At 38.0% G+C, this 18,021-nt stretch overlaps 2 protein-coding genes across 2 annotated transcripts; both read left to right on the plus strand.

The window, feature by feature from the left end:
* Positions 1–8,554: 8,554 nt before the first annotated feature.
* Positions 8,555–12,171, plus strand: LOC308171487 (solute carrier family 22 member 13-like; the record flags this gene model as incomplete). Its single annotated transcript, XM_080546352.1, has 9 exons — positions 8,555–8,932; positions 9,013–9,116; positions 9,289–9,443; positions 9,640–9,808; positions 9,907–10,027; positions 10,979–11,073; positions 11,205–11,419; positions 11,625–11,733; positions 11,872–12,171. 9 exons carry the CDS (start codon positions 8,555–8,557, stop codon positions 12,050–12,052), a joined length of 1,527 nt encoding a protein of 508 aa, XP_080402478.1. The 3' UTR covers positions 12,053–12,171.
* Positions 12,172–13,229: 1,058 nt separating this feature from the next.
* On the plus strand, positions 13,230–16,836 carry LOC308171486 (solute carrier family 22 member 13-like; the record flags this gene model as incomplete). The annotated part of the gene is made up of 10 exons (XM_080546351.1): positions 13,230–13,604; positions 13,720–13,820; positions 13,995–14,149; positions 14,505–14,673; positions 14,839–14,959; positions 15,224–15,318; positions 15,463–15,683; positions 15,913–16,021; positions 16,127–16,333; positions 16,445–16,836. 10 exons carry the CDS (start codon positions 13,230–13,232, stop codon positions 16,524–16,526), a joined length of 1,635 nt encoding a protein of 544 aa, XP_080402477.1. The 3' UTR covers positions 16,527–16,836.
* Positions 16,837–18,021: the final 1,185 nt, after the last annotated feature.

The following is an 18,021-nucleotide window of genomic DNA, read 5'->3' on the forward strand; positions in this document are numbered from 1 at the left end:
GTGCACAATAAAAACATGAAAAGCATTTTGAACAGATGAATAAAGTCTCATGATGGAATTCAATGAAGGAGTCAAAGGTGTTTACTGACTGCACACTTTATTAGGAAAACCTGTACGCCTTCTCATTCATTCAGGTGGTGTAATGGTGTGAGTTTTCTTGGCACACTTTGGGCCCGCTAATACTAATCAATCATCGCTTGAATGCCACAGGCTGTGTGCATCCCTTCCTGGCCCCAATGTAACCATCTTCTAATGGCTACTTCCAGCATGATAATGTACCATGTGACAAAGCAAAAACTGTCTCAAACTGCTTTGAACATGAGAATGAGTTCAGTGGCCTTCCCAGTCACCAGATCTAAATCCAATAGAAACCTATTTACTTAATAATAATAATAAATTATATTTATATAGCACTTTTCCGAGGCTCAAATACCCTGACAATATGGGGAAAACGGGAAAGTGCTGTGTCCCTTGTTGTATGAATAGATCAGAGTCTAAAAAACGATTAAACTGTCATTCTACCGCTGTAGTACACTGGTATTATGGTGCGGAGAATTTCTGGTTTGGACCCGGAAATTGCAAAACGTCACGTTTGACGTCAGACTTAACAACCGGACAGGACAGCAACAGAGAGACAGACAACAGGAGAGGAGAGCAATAGAGACAGAACTGAGGTGAGGTGAGCAACAGAGATAGTTCAGGATGATAACAAACAGTTCAGTATGACAGAGACAACTAATAGAAAGACAACTGTATGATTATAGAGTTTACATGTTCAAGGAAATATTGTATGATAATAGAAAGGTACACTTTAATTTAATTAAAGAAGTAACAAAGAACACGTTTATTATCACAATTGCATTGTGTTCCATGTCTTTCTCCATTGAATAAATAATGCCTAGTTGAATGGCTAAACAAGACAACTGTCTGGACAGTACTGCTAGAATTATTCACCTTACCGCTGCACAGATAGACAAAGGGTATAAGTCCATTCTGTTAACATTAGGTCTACTCTGCTAACAAAGACTATTCCAGTTGACTTGTCAGTTGTTGTGCATCATATTTTTGTTGTGTTTGCAGTTTGCCCTTTAATAAGTTATATATTAAAATAATTCAGTTATATATATATATTCTCATGCTAAAATCGGCTGTAAATCCAGATTGATTTTAAAGTTGATATTCTTCCGTGGAGCATGCCCCCATAACCTGTGCCCCACCCAACATTTTTATCACCAGCCGCCACTGGGGGGGGGGGGGGGGGGGGGGTAGTGTCTGTGTGTCCTCCTGAGGGACAACATTACAGGAATAGTGAGAAATCACATTGTGATATTAGTCAGAAAGATATAGGGTTAATAGTCCAAACAAGATGTTGGTGGTTAATGCACTTAAAGTAGACAAATACAACAATTAATCAAATGGAAGGAAAGATAATTAGTATCCTGGCCTTCCTCTCAGGCCTTCCTCGATGGACTCCCACAGGTAGACTCCCTCATCTTGTTGTCAGGTATCTCAGTGACAGGAGGCATGTCACAGGAGGTTTGTCACCCCCTGACTAGCCAGACAGAAATTGAGATTTTGTAGATTGCTGATGACTAACAGGCTTGCAGCCACTCCCAACAGATGATGATGACCAGACAGGTGCCTCCACTCAGACACTCCACAGTGTTAGGCAACAATGTCCCAGATAAATGCTCATTATATACAGCAGACAATAGTGGGAGCTTCTTCTCTTAGCTTAGTCTAAAAAGTATTGATTAAGCTATGTCAATATTAGGATTTATCATGCAATGTTTTTCTAAATCACCCCATGGCTTCAAGGCTAACAGACAATAGAGTGTGGAAAGACCCGTCCTGGAGTAGTAGTAGTAGTAGTAGTAGTAGTAGTAGTAGTAGTAGTAGTAGTAGTAGTAGTAGTAGTAGTAGTAGTAGTAGTAGTAGTAGTAGTAGTAGTAGTAGTAGTAGTAGTAGTAGTAGTAGTAGTAGTAGTAGTAGTAGTAGTAGTAGTAGTAGTAGTAGTAGTAGTAGTAGTAGTAGTAGTAGTAGTAGTAGTAGTAGTAGTAGTAGTAGTAGTAGTAGTAGTAGTAGTAGTAGTAGTAGTAGTAGTAGTAGTAGTAGTAGTAGTAGTAGTAGTAGTAGTAGTAGTAGTAGTAGTAGTAGTAGTAGTAGTAGTAGTAGTAGTAGTAGTAGTAGTAGTAGTAGTAGTAGTAGTAGTAGTAGTAGTAGTAGTAGTAGTAGTAGTAGTAGTAGTAGTAGTAGTAGTAGTAGTAGTAGTAGTAGTAGTAGTAGTAGTAGTAGTAGTAGTAGTAGTAGTAGTAGTAGTAGTAGTAGTAGTAGTAGTAGTAGTAGTAGTAGTAGTAGTAGTAGTAGTAGTAGTAGTAGTAGTAGTAGTAGTAGTAGTAGTAGTAGTAGTAGTAGTAGTAGTAGTAGTAGTAGTAGTAGTAGTAGTAGTAGTAGTAGTAGTAGTAGTAGTAGTAGTAGTAGTAGTAGTAGTAGTAGTAGTAGTAGTAGTAGTAGTAGTAGTAGTAGTAGTAGTAGTAGTAGTAGTAGTAGTAGTAGTAGTAGTAGTAGTAGTAGTAGTAGTAGTAGTAGTAGTAGTAGTAGTAGTAGTAGTAGTAGTAGTAGTAGTAGTAGTAGTAGTAGTGACTAGAAATGAAATTGTTGTGAGGCAATATTGAGAGTCTAATTTACCCAGAAAAGATCATGTGTGAAATTCTTTGGAAACTACTTTTTTTTTACAGATTCAGATTTGAAGTGACAATGACGATAAACGATACAGATTGTTATTATGACACTTTCACTAGGATTATTCATCATTCATCATCATAATCATTCATTACATATTTCAGGTCAGCATGAGAAACATGCACTGGATGATTATCTATAACAACTGGGGACCTGCGAGTCACCCTTTGCTCTGACTGGTGGATCACCCCTGGTTTGTGACTTGCTTATAACCTGAGTAGAGATAATGGAACTAATAGAAGTAGAAACCTATATTTACGACCTGGCTTAGATAGTTACTAATTTGTTTCCTGTCTTAGAAGCTACAGATGAGGATGGCAGCTGACCAAACATTTGTAAGACCAAAGATTTGTAAAGTAAGACACTAAACGGTTTCTAACAGATAAGGATGTATGTAACCGTTGTTCTAAATCACCCCCATGGCTTCAAGGCTACATGACAGATAATAGCACGTGGAAAGACCCGCCCTGGAGAGAGAGCAGTGAAATAGTAGTGACGGTCGAATTTACCAAGAAAGGATAATAATTAATCAGGAATTAGACTGTTAGTACATTGTTTCAGGAGGTGCTTCTATGCCACACAGCTGTTGGCTGGCCTGTTCCTTCATTAGACTGTCCCGTACGTCAGAATGGCTGATTTTGGCTTTGACTTTGGATTCTTCCAGAAGATTCTTCTTCTCGGACTTACCCTACCGAGTCTCATATTGCCCTTACACTTTGCCAGCCTGATTTTTATTCAGGCAGACCCTAGAGACAGACCGCCACTGTAACACAGACTGGATCCGTAGAGCTGGTCCAACAATGGAAACTTGAAAGCATTTAATGCTGGGATTTAAATGTGAGTGTTAAATATGGGTGTTACATCTAAAAAAAGGGATTTACACAGTGGTGTGCCGTCAGGGCCAGCAAGGCCTTCTCTGCTGGCCTAAACATCATCAGAATATACATTTTATTTTAATATATTTTTTCCACAAATATGTATTAATGATTCCCCATAGTCTATTCTCTTCATTTCATAGCTTTCCTCTTGGTTGCGCTGCTTCCAGTCTCCGATTGAGATTTGGAGGGCTGGCCTTTATGTTAGAGCTTTTATCCAATCAAAATGTGTTGCTAGGGGGCTCCAAAATCTGCCCAGCCTGCACGATAAACGGTGCCGCGGATACGACCTGTAACTTAACGTTGGAACGAGAAAACCTGTGGCGTTCCTAGTAAACCTACGTAGATGCGAGCAAAAGCAACAACGGCGCCTGCTGTAAGGCTCAATGATGTCAGCACCCAGCACGTCTTTTGATTGGATACGCACTATTGATACGCACTATTGATACGCACTATTGATATTCACTATTGAGATGCGTAACTATGCCGGTAGATGTGAAACTTTTGAAAGTGCCAGGGAAACGGAGCGCCATAACGAAAGCTTTCGTTGACTGATCGATAATACTGATCGATTGTGTCCTGTTTTTGGGTAAACAATAACTTTCATTTAGGGGACACGATAAAAGAGTCCACAAACAGGAAACTACGTTGAGCTTCTTTCTTTTCTGGCTGAAAACAACCCAGATTTACATTACCACCTGTCCACAAACAAAGTGTTTACTGGGACGTCAGGCAAAATACAAAACGACCTGATTTTTGCTATTGCTGAAGTGGGAGAAGAGATCAAAATGGAGATTAAAAAGGCACCCTTTGTCGCTATTATGGTGGACGAGACGACAGACGTGGGTAATGTAGCGATCTTAAAGATGTTAGTTTAACACTCTTCATTGTAAATGCGGATTTATTGATTAAAAATGCTTCGGAAATATTAATATAACTCTGTTGTACTTGTCTGACTATGTTAGGGTGATGCAACGCCCGGTTATACTGTGTTTCTGTCTAGTTTCTAGAGCCATGGCGTCATAACGATGGTATTAAGAGGTAGAATAATTCAGGTAGGAATGTGTCGGACATCACTGAAGGCCTAGGTGTGAAATGCACCGCCCGCCACTGGATTTACATGAGCTTTGTTTTGTATTATAATGTAATCTGCTTGCATACATTCTATGTGCTATCTATCTGCTGGATGAATGTTGTTGTACTGGTTAAACAGCACAGACTGGATCCGTAGAGCTGGTCCTAATCTGACCAGTGAGGAACAGCTGAACTTAACCCTCTATGGCACCTTGTTGCCTCTAGGCAACATACCCATTATTGGCCTTTTACATTCACACAATGCATCCCCAGTTATGATGCAATACTTAGAAAAATAGGCAGGACCATAAGGAACCAATAGCAGTGTTTGAATTTGTCTCATGTCTCTCTGGAGGCCATGCAGCATCCCTTTCTTCCAGACCTTCCCACAAGAATTAGCTTAGACATTTCTGTCCACAAAAATCGATTAAAAACATATTTTCCTGGCCTTTTTCAACCTTGAAAAAAAAATATTCACAATAATAGGTAAGTAAAGCTTACTTTCTAATAGTTTAATTTACTTTATTTGCTAATTAAGTAATGGAAACTTGTTAAAATGCAAATGTTGCCTTGAGGCAACACCGTACCATTATGGATTCACCATGACACCATGACACTGGTCAGGTGCACCTGTCAGGGGGCAGGCGTGCCTCTCTTGGGGCACCTCTCGGGCGCCTCTCGGGGGCACTCTCCATGCCATTACTTACCATTACTTACATGTATGTACTTTAGCCACTTTACTCTATTATACTGAGCCAATTACCACTATTGCACTATTGCACTATTGTCTATTGTATTCCACCCCTGTACATTGTACCGCACATTTAAAATCTTTTATCTAGTATGTTTTGTATAGATAGTTATGTCTAATCTTGTCGTATTATCTTGTTATTTATTGTTTTTGTTTACTATGCACCGTGCATGAGAGGGAAATGCAATTTCAGCCCTCTGTATGTCTGGACATATATTAGATTAACAATAAAGCTGATTTTGACTTTGACTTTGACTGACCATTATGGCACAGTGTTGCCTCAAGGCAACGCACCCCAAAAAGTACCCCCCCCAAAAAATCTTTATTGAAAATGTCTTTAGATTGTTTATTTGGTCTATTCTAAGACAAAAAAACACTCCAAACATTTTTTCCCCAACTGGATTCCTAATGCATAGAGGGTTAACCGCTCTCAGCTCCCTGAGACCAGGGGAACAGAACTGTCTGACTCTACTGTTGAAGCTGAGGGCAGGAAGTAAGCATGCCAGATATTGGGTGTCCTATCAATATATAATCAATATCCCAGTAACTATGCAGTGGTATATTAATGTACAATGATATATGCCATTTAGCAGATGCTTCTATCCAAAGTGACTTAACTTCTTATCCACCTAATTTTTCTGGTTTTCTGCTCGAAATGACATGCCCACAGTGAATATAGAATATCTCCACAATCACAAGGGCCTTCATAATGATATTGTTATCAAATGAAAGCTAACACCTGTGGGGTGGCTGTAGAAGTGTCAGAATCAAAATATATGTTACTGTGTCAGAGCAAATAGAGCTAGAACATTATAAAACATCTCAAATTCAGTCTCCGCCTAAAAAACAAACAGCTTTTACAGTGAATATCACCTTGGAAACCTGATAACCAAGCACAAATCATCTAGGAATCAGTACTCCAGGGTCTTATTAGTACTTGTGCCAAAGTTGATGCTAGTAATGTGAGCAAATGCAACTTTGTACCTGTTTTAGTACAGGTATGTTTAGGCGGACACCTATATGTTTAGGCCATTTGGAGATATTTTGGCACCATCTTTGACCTTTGACCTTTCTCATGTATCAGATTATTATTTTTTATTTTTTGGGGGGGGGTTGGCCGACCAATGGTATGGAAATTTGGCGTTGAAACCGGACATGACACATTCTCCAGTTGGAGAAAACTGGATGTGACTTAGGCCGTGTTTACCGTCTCGGGGAAAAAAATGTGGCATCGTATAGCATGCAAAATTGTGAAAAAAATGTGATATCGATGAAGAGAATTGATCGAGGTAAACTCTTTATATCACTTCGGATGCCCATCTGGGTCCGTGGATAAGAAGAGGTTAAAATTAGTGCATAGATGCTTTGTATATATACTGTATGGTCCCAGCAGGAATCAAACCGAAACCTCATGTATGTTTGTTTGAACTGTTTGAAACATCTGCCCAGGGACTATACTGTACTGTTGATTTAAATTAGCCAGCTCAAGGCTAGAACTGGCTCATGGCATTTACAGAAATGTTGATTCATGTGCATTGTCCCTGTAAAACAAAATGTAAAGTAAAGTAGTGGAGGTGATTTGTAATCACGCTCTCATGATGAGGTCGTCCTGCCTGAGAGATGTAAACTTAAAAGTGACGCCAAACCCCTCCTCTCACACAATGTGGCTTGGATTGGATCAATGAATGTGTGTATTATTTTTTTCTATAGGAATGTGAGCAACATGAAGTAAGTAAGTAAGTAACGTTTATTTATATAGCACAAAATGTACAACGACAAGAGCCGCCCAAAGTGCTTAACAGATCAAATATAAAGAGAAAAACAAGATAAAAGGGATGCAGACAAAATAGAAAAATACACTAAAAGCAAGGTGCAGTACAAATAAAAGTGCAAAGAGTGCAGTGTCGGGAAGGCAGGCTCACCTCAGGTCAAAGGCCAGGGAGAAAAGATGTGTTTTGACTAGTTTTTTTAAAAGCCTCAATGGTCTCGGCGGCTCTGATGTGGAGGGAGAGACTATTCCAGAGCCTAGGGGCGGCCTTAGAGAAGGCTCTGTGAAGAATGTAAGTGATCTGAAAGTGCATGATTTTAACAGCAGAACTTCAACCAAACTCTAAAATCCTTCAAAGGTATATGTATATACAGTATGTCTGTATATGTCTGGGTGAATCTTGCATAACAGGATAATTAAGTATTTTATGTTGCAATGACTGTATCAATGAATGACCTTAGGGTTTATCAAGTATTGAGTTTATTGTTGCATAGCAACTGTCTCTGTTTTCATTCTGCTATGTGCAACAATAAATCACTGTACAGTACATGCTAGATTTTACTTGACACTCTACTTGATAGATTGTCAGAAGTATCAAAACATGCTTTCATGCTACTCACAATACTGGGAATGTTAGAATTTATAGAAAAGTGTTAATTAAGTTAAATTTAGTGATCTTATTAATCGTAAGATATGCCTTGTTATTAACAAGCCAAACTTCCCTGCCAATCCTTCTTATTGTAACTGCTAACCTAAAAGACTCTAGTCTACACGCTAAGCTTAGCAAAGGAACGTACAGGAACATGCAGTAAAGTTTTGCAAGGTATCCTGAAATGAACAGTAGGATTCAATAAAACTAACATGACACATTATATAAGGTTCAATTTGCAAGAGAGAAGCAAGGTTTATAGTATCTGTAAATAAGCACTACTCAGTCTGGGAATACCATTGTATTGTCAGCTTTATTGTTGCCCAGGAGATTAAATGAGCCTTATTACCAATGTAATTCACAGAAAATATGTGGGGATTCTACTTTCATTCAATGTAGCTATGCTTTTCTGAAAACCTATGTAAAACAATGGAAACTTGAAAGCATTTAATGCTGGGATTTAAATGTGAGTGTTAAATATGGGTGTTAAATCTAAAAAAGGGGTTTACATGAGCTTTGTTTTTTATTCTAATGTAATCTGCTTGCATACGTGTGCATATACATATGTGCTATCTATCTGCTAGTTGAATGTTGCTGTACTGGTTAAACATTTACATTGTTTAAAGGTCTTTCTATGACACAAACATTCCTTTCTTCGGCTCCTCAAGAAAAATATCAGCAGTATCAGCATTAACATGGCTGACTTCGGCGAGATCCTGAGGACCATCGGAGACTTTGGATTGTACCAGAAGCTTATTGTACTTGGACTAAGCCTCCCGAATATTATACTGCCTTTCCACTTTGCCAGTCTGATTTTTATTCAGGCAAATCCTAGCCGCCACTGTAACACAGACTGGATCCATAGAGCTGGTCCTAATCTGACCAGTGAGGAACAGCTGAACTTGACCGTCCCCCGGGAGCAGGATGGAACCTTCAGTAGGTGTCTGATGTTTGCCCCTGCTGTGGACTGGGACATCAACACCATTAGGGAGTATGGACTCAATCAGACCACAGAGTGTCAGACTGGATGGGTGTACGACAAGACAATGTATGAGGCCACCATAGTCACTGATGTAAGCATTGACCGACTGGGCGTATTACCAAGCATAATATTCCACATGCACCTGTCAATAACTGGCCATTTCTTTTGCAGTTTGATCTTGTCTGTGGCAGAGCAAATTTAGCTGGTTTTGCACAAACAGTGTTCATGGGTGGTATAGTCACTGGTTCACTCTTGTTTGGACCATTTGCTGAATCGTAAGTTCCCTTTAACTTCTAAAGTGTGCATGTCCTACCCTTGCCACCAAATGTTTTCAAAGGATTTATCAAATGATTATCTTTTCATAAAATATTAAACATGTTCATCAATATATTAAAGTGTTTGTTTGTCTATAACAAGAAGGCTTTGTCTTTCACCTTTCTCTTCCAGATTTGGTCGCAAAAGAGCATGTCAGATACCCATGGTCCTCATGTTAATTTTCACTGCAACAACAGGGCTGGCTCCCAATTTTTACCTGTATTTAGCTTCCCTGTTTTTTGTTGGAATCTCCTATGGAGGGTATCGAGTTAACTGCATTGTATTAGGTAAAACATCATACTATATACCATAACTTGATTGAGAAAACCAAATGAGGTACATTGTCAACAAATCAGATAAAAATACATAACATCATAGAAAATGCATACATTTATTGAAGAATGTCACACTGTATCACATAATACTGTGAGGCACAGACAGTAGGTGGTGGAGATGTTATATACTGTATGTGCCTTTGTGTAGCTACTGAATGGGTTGGAGTGACAAGGAGATCGTATTCAGCATGTTTGTGCCAGTTCTTCGGTGGAGTTGGGCAATGCATCCTCGCTGGCATGATCTTCTTAATCCGTAACTGGAGGTTGGCCCAGTTCATCGCGGCTGCTCCAGTGGCACTGGTCCTCACCTACATATGGTGTTTATATTCATATATTGATTATTGCATTTGTGTGTTTTATCATTGACTATCAACAATAACATGACTAATTATATGCTCATATCGTGTATTACCAGGTTTATTCCTGAATCTGTCAGATGGTTACTGGACCGGGGGAGAACAGAGGAAGCAAAGGAGTACATCCTCAGGGCAGCGGCAATAAACAAATGCACAGTTCCAGATACGTTACTAACAAAGGTCAGGTGTGACACACTCACACTGTGACACACTCACTAAAACTATACATAATTGATTGCTTAGAATAGATCCAATGCAACCCTGGCAACTGCAGGTTCTTGTCATGACACTGGTGTATGAATGAATGAAAGCATTTATTTCGAACATGTGTAGAGAGAAATAGTTATAACAACAAAAGACAAAACAAAAACAAGAAAAACAAAAAAACAAACAAAACAAAAACAAGAAAAAACCAAACAAAAACAAGAAAAAAACAAAACAAAAAACACTATTTACTTCACATGTCCGAAAAGGAGTAGGAAGAAGCATAAACTTATTTAATCCTACCCCTTCTCCAATAATCAGAGATTAATAATTAATAATCAGCAGTTGACTTCAATATAAATATAATATATATATATATATATATTTTAATTAAATCAAATGTATTTACATATTTACATATTGACCAACAATAGAAAACAGATCATGTAAATAAACAAATAATCTGTGAAAACAACAACTATCAAAGCCCTTCCTCCTCGTACCTGGTGAAAACCATGTTTTTATACCGCTTTTTGAACTGGGTCATGCTTGGACACCGCTTTAGCTCCACACTCAATCCGTTCCACAGCTTCATCCATATATTGAAATACAAAAACTTTTTAACGTTGTACGTACATAAATATGTTTTAAATGTAACTCTCTTTAACTGTATGTGTTACGGTACATGTGGGAACACGGTACATGTGGGAAAACTAGGGTTAGGGTTAGGTGCTAGGGTGCTACGGTTAAGGTTAGGGGTAGGGTTAGGATTAGGGTTAGGGTTAGACATGCCAGCATGTACCAAGTCGACGTAGCACCTAACCCTAACCCTAGTTTTCCCACATGTACCGTATCCCCACATGTCCAACAAGTTGTTCCATGCATTGAATATGGGACATCTACTCAATGAGCATTCCTCTATTCCAGATTGCTGAGAAAAAAACTGTAGAGAAGGGAGGCATAAGAGTTCTCATCAGTTCACCAGTACTTAGGAAATATTTCCTACTTATATCATTTGCATGGTAAGTTAAATGTCTTCTCCTAAAAGTCACCATGCCTAGTTAGCTAACAGCTAACTGTGATTTATAGTATGAACTGTACTGTACATGTCAGACAGTAAAATATCTCTCTCTTCTGTTTTTAAAAATCCAAGGTTTTCAGTAAACGTGGCCTTCTACTGCCTCACCTTCAATGTCGGGAACTTTGGCTTGGACATCTTCTTTACGCAGCTTATGTTCGGTCTCACAGATATACCAGCTCACTTACTCTCTATCTGGTTTTTGGAGGTGTTGGGGAGACGGATATCATTAATGTCCGCCCTTCTGATTGGTGGATCTCTCTGCATGCTTATCCTTGCTGTTCCACAAGGTAATGTAGTTGTACTGAGGTACCTAAAGTTATGCTGCTGACAAATAAATTAATCCATAGGCAATCATTAAAACCCTAAGTCATTGTGTAATGTAGATTGTCATAACCAATTATTTTATCCTATTTACCGTGCGCTCCATGTATCTTAACTTGCCAAATTGTATGATCATCCAGGGTTTAACTTTATATTCTAATGATATTACAGACAATGCCATTGCTGTTACTGCCCTTGCCATCACTGGGAGGTTTTTCATGAGCTGGGCTGGTTCAGTATGTAATGTTTACATCCAGGAATTGTTTCCCACTTCTGTCAGGTACGTCCTGTATAAAGTCCATGAATGTACTGCAAAGAGGATGAGACTGTATATTATTGACTGACCCTACTGGATAATATGTGATTGAATGATCCTGCATTACGTTAAAATACTTTTTTGGCTCCTTTATTCATTCAGACAAACAGCTACTGGGTTGGGCAACATAGTAACAAGGATGTCTGGAATGCTTTCTCCAATGCTCAACCTATTGGCCATCTACCACTGGTCCATTCCCACTATTGTGTTCAGCAGCCTCTCATTGGCTGGTGGGACTCTCAGCTTCTTGCTTCCTGAGACCAGGAATACAGAACTCTACTGATATGGCTGAGGGCAAGACGTAAGCAACATTACGTCTTGCCCTCACTAGAGTATGAATATTCTGGAGATGTAAGCATGCATAAGTTATCATAAATACATATAGTTTGAGACAGGATTGTTTATGATTTAACACTCATTAGGGCTTATGCCATATATATATATATATATATATATATGTCAGCTTGTCATTAATGTGTTTAATTTAGAATACTTCAATTAGATTTATTGTGTTTGTGTTTTCACCTGTAAGACATGCCACAATAAATATCCATACCGTTTAGTAGGTCAGTTTTTTTGGGGAGTGTTTTCAATAAAGAAACTAACTTACTAAAAAAAGGTGTACGTGTGCATGTGCACTGGCCACAGCCACGTCTCACTAAGACAAACCACAGAAATTACTGACTCATCCCTTCACTCCCACTCCCAGTTCCTCCAGGGAGGCTGTCCCTGTTATCTCTAATTGTAAGTCCCTTTGGATAAAAGTGTCTGCTAAATGGTAAAAATTGAAAATATATCTTGTGTTACACTGTAAGAGTTAGAGTTTGTTTGTTTTACACTGTTGAGTAGGTGACTCCTAGCATAGCACAGTCAAAGGGTTTGGTTGAAAATGGCATTGTCACGCCAGAGGGGAATAAAATGTTATGTAAATGTTTTTAGGTATTGACCTTTTCCCCCTAAGCTCTGAACAAGTTTGAACTCTGAACTGTAGGATTCAACAAAACGAACATGACACAAGGTAATTAGGTAATGTTCAATCTTTATAGTATCTGTAAATAAGCACCAGTCTGTCTGGAAACATGATCTCATTGTACTGCATGTCTGTGTTAAATGTGTTAAATAAAAAATCGGTTTGCATACTTTTTTTCTGATCGTGCAATCTACTGGCATACATTGTATAGACCACAAAGGAGCTTATGAAGTGCAAATATTATCTTGTATATACATTGTTTAGACGTTAAAATACAAAACTTGACTGTAGAACATTTACACTTGGGTGTGTAAAGTATGGCATTGACTTTCCTTCTAACTGGAAAGACTTAACTATCCTGCTGAATCATCATAGCTGCATATTGTTGTACTCTGTAGTTAAAGATTAATTTACATGGTACGTTAAAGGTGTTTCTGTGACACAGCACCTTCTTTCTGGGGCTTCTCTGAGAAGAATCACCAGCATCAACATGGCAGACTTCGGTGAAATTCTGAAGACCATCGGAGACTTCGGATTGTTCCAGAAACTTCTCCTATTGGGACTATGCTTTCCCAATCTCATTCTACCGTTTCACCTTGCCAGCTTGCTTTTTATTCAGGCAGACCCTAGCCGCCACTGTAACACAGACTGGATCCGTAGAGCTGGTCCTAATCTGACCAGTGAGGACCAGCTGAACTTGACCGTCCCCCGGGAGCAGGATGGAACCTTCAGTAGGTGTCTGATGTTTGCCCCTGTGGACTGGGACATCAACACCATTAGGGAGTATGGACTCAATCAGACCACTGAGTGTCAGAATGGATGGGTGTACGACAAGACAATGTATGAGGCCACCATAGTCACTGATGTAAGTACTGTATGATTGATTGGGTCTTTGAAATGAACAGTTTTAGTAACCATAACAAAAAAATGTGTTAATGTCATTAACCAACTGCTATGATATCAGATGTTTCTTGTTGTAGTTTGATCTTGTTTGTGGCAACGCTAACGTTGGAGTTGCACAAACAATATTTATGGCTGGAATACTTGTTGGTTCACTGTTGTTTGGGCCTTTGGCTGAATCGTAAGTACAGTGAGTGTCTCTCACATAGAGGTATACTCTGTTTTTATTCTTTCTTATTTTCTCTGTAAGAACATAACATTAACAAATATCAGGAGGACCATTCAGTCATCAAATTACATTAGTTTAAAGCGGGTTGTCCTTACCCAGACGGCTTTCTCACCTTTTTGCCTCCAGATTTGGTCGCAAACGAGCAACCCAGATACCAATGGTGCTCATGCTCATTTTTACTATAACAACAGGCCTGACTCCCAACTTCTACCTCTATCTGGCGTCCCAATTTATGGTTGGGATTTCATATGGAGGATTTAGGATCAACTGCATCGTATTAGGTAAAATGGAGAATATAATTGTTTTTACATAAGCAGAAGCATATCAAGCCAATACAATTCAGGATATCAGAATGTCAAGCATACTACATGTTATGAGAATAGGTAATACAATACATAAGAATATAAAACACAGTCAATAATATGTTTGTCAGCTTGTTGTAATGACATTCAATTGTTTTGTGACATAATCTTTTCTGGTATACATATGTCCTGAAATATGATTTGAACTAAAGTTTGACACAATGCCAAATATGCCAAAGTCATGTTTTTCAAACATTGTTTATTGGAAACTAAAGTGTTACATTGAGTTTATTTCTTATTTTTTATTAAATGTTAATGACGTTTCTTTTTGTAGCCACTGAATGGGTTGGAGTGACAAGACGGTCCTATGCCTCCTGTTTCAGTCAACTGTTTAGTGGAATTGGCCAGTGCATCCTTGCTGTCATGATATTCTTCATCCGTGACTGGAGACTGGCCCAGTTTGTCATTGCTGCACCGACTGCCATAGTCGCTGTTTATATATGGTGCGTATATAATCACCAATTAATGTAACATCCTTGTTATTAGTCAAATGCCTCCTTTCTTTTATATGAATAGTTTAAAAGTTGCCTTTTGTTCCTTTAGAAGTAAAATATTAATTCTAAATTGCTTTTAAATTCTTTGATTGTATGCCTACCATGTATTACCAGGTTCATTCCTGAGTCAGCTCGATGGTTATTGGACCGGGGGAGAGCAGAGGAGGCGAAGGAGTTAATACTCAAAGTAGCAGCAATGAACAAACGCACAGTTCCAGATATGTTACTAGAGAAGGTATGGTTTTACTATTGAATTGTTACAGCCATTTTCTTTTTGCATCCTTGACAGTACTGTAAGTGACTGCACTGTATGAACTAATTGCCCATATTCTAACTCCCAAAACAAGTCTGGGATCGATGGATATAATTCACTTTTGCTGGGCAAATATTCTCATGGTTTATGCTTCACAAATGTCTATCATTTGGATGCCTGACAAGTTGTTTCATATACTGCTTATACAGTATACACATAATGCAATAACCACCTCCTCTATTCCAGATTTCTCAGAGCAAAGTTGCGCAAAAGGGAGGTATAAGAGTTATGATCCGTTCACATGTACTTATGAAGTATTTCCTAACAATAACGTTTGCATGGTAAGTTTGAAACAACACATTTCAGTCCAACACATTTTGAATAACTGACATAATGAAGAGTAAGAGTATCTGTTTTGGTTGGTAGCCTCATATTCTCATGTAAACTACTAACACTTCATATTTCTTTTTTATATCAAATCTAAGGTTTTCATTGAATCTTTCCTACTACTGCCTGTCCTTCAACGTGGGGAACATGGGCTTGGACATCTTCCTTACACAGCTTCTGTTCGGTCTCACAGAAATACCAGCTCACTTACTCTGCATATGGTTAATGGAAGCGTTGGGGAGAAAAATATCTCTCATGTCTACCCTTCTGACAGGGGGACTTGTCTGCATCCTTATACTTGCTGTTCCACGAGGACAAGGTACAATTCCAAGAGGCATAACCCATGATGTGTGAGAAATTACCAGAGGCATTACATTGATCCTAACAAGGGAAACAATTTTCAATGCATGTTGAAGGTGTAATACATTTCAAGTTGTCTCATGTTAAGCTGAGCCCATACCCCACACCAACTGTTCTGTGGATCTCACTTCATGTGTTTTGCTTGTTGCCAAGTGTTCACATCCTGTCTTACCTCATTTCAACTTTAGATGGTGCCATTGCTATTACTGCCCTGGCTACGGCTGGGAGGTTTTTTATGAACTGGGCGGGATCAGTATGCAATGTGTATGTTCAGGAGCTGTTTCCTACATCTGTGAGGTATGTTCTGTGAACTAGTTTGGTACACATAATGCCAAGACATTAATAATGTTGTTAAATAACCCTGAATTACTTTGACATTAATTTACCCTTTCACTTATTCAGACAAACAGCCACAGGCTTGGGATCCATAGCAATCAGAATTGCTGGGATGTTGTCTCCATTGCTCAACCAGCTCGCTGTGTTTCATTGGGCCATCCCCACCATCGTCTTCAGCAGCCTGTCATTGACTAGTGGGGCTCTAAGCTTCCTGCTTCCTGAGACCAGGAGAAGAGAACTGCCTGACACTACAGATGAGGCTGAGGGCAACAGGTAAGCATGGCAGAGACTGGGGGAAGGTGAACATACATATGAAGTCAATTAAATAACAGTTATAAAGTCGATTGGTAACATTATAATAACATTATCACTTTTTTCATGTAGAAATGTGACCCAAATGAAGAAAGCAAGTGAACTGATGGCGGACACAGCTACAAAAGAGAAAGAAAGATCAACAAAACTGTAAATCATGTCTTTTTTGTAGGTTTATTTTTTGTGAAATATATTTTCAGTGAATACATTATTTTGTACATTTTTAATTCTCCATGGATATGTGCACGATACAAACATTTATGAAACCTGATAAAGATAACTTAATGTCAGGTTGAACGACAAAATATGAAAAAATATAATAATTAAATTACAATTCTACAGATTTGAATTTAAAATGCTTTGGACTTTGGGACAAACTGCATGAATGTGATTTGAACTGTTAGAAGTCTGATGAGAACCTGAGATACTGTATGTGCAATCACAAAGCACTTTAGTACTTTTACCTCCTGAAAAACTGAAAGATTGTGTGATTTTAAATAAAGAAATGAAAATTATGAGAAAAGTTGTTGTTTGTAGTTGATTAAATCATGACTTTGTTCATCATTCGTATGATGTGATTGAATATGAAGTGCTATACATTTGTGTGAAATTCTTTGGAAACTGTGCTTTATTACAGATTCAGATTTGAAGTGACAATGATGATAAACAATAAAGTTTGTTATTATGAGAGTTGTCATCACTAGGATTATCTTCAGGTCAGCATATATGTCAATGTTCAAATTGGTCAACATTTACAGTTAGAAATTAAGGCACATAAAATCAATTTGATATATAATGACAGTACTCTAATCCTGATCAACATTTCCATATTGCATTGTCAATTCAACTTGATCAGCATCAGCACTCAAACACAGTTAGATCAGTTTTCACCTTTACACAATGAAAGAAAATGCACAGTATTACATTTGAGGTGAAACATTACCTACTTTCCACTATTTGCCTTATGTACTTATATATTATTAATACGACTACATAATAATTATCTAATTACATTTTTATAATTACTGAAAAGGTATTTGGGATTTATCAAAAAACACATCCCAACATAATACAGTACCATTTGGTATATGATAACAACATTGTATTAACATGCTGTTACAAAGTACATTAGTAATTTATTTGTATTTGCGTAGTATTGAGTTAAGTGGTTTGATATGCAAAAAGATACCCATCTTTTTAAACTTGCTTTTAATCCTTAACTATTTTTGTTGTTGTTTTTACTGACTTCTTTTGTTTTATTTATCTACTGTATCTATTCTTGTTCTCTCCATGGAATGTAGGGTCTTTGAGAAAAGCACTATACAAAATAAATGCATTGTTATTATTATTATTATTATTATTATTGCTACTCTTATTAATAATATTAGTATTTATCATAATCACAGATTATTATTATGATGATTATGATGATGATGATGATTGTTATTGTTGTTATTATTATTATTATTATTATTACTCTCATGTAAAAGCATCCACAGTCACCACATCACTATCCTAGCAAGTCATCCATCCAGCTATTGTCATTTGCAGGAGGGGTTGTCGTCACTGCTGCAGTATTATTACTGATTGGATCCAAAAAGGCATCCATGAATGAATTTGGATCGTTTGGGGCAGATGTTGGTGGCATT

Source organism: Nansenia antarctica, assembly GCF_963989245.1.
Source record: "Nansenia antarctica genome assembly, chromosome: 16".
NCBI classification, from domain to species: domain Eukaryota; kingdom Metazoa; phylum Chordata; class Actinopteri; order Argentiniformes; family Microstomatidae; genus Nansenia; species Nansenia antarctica.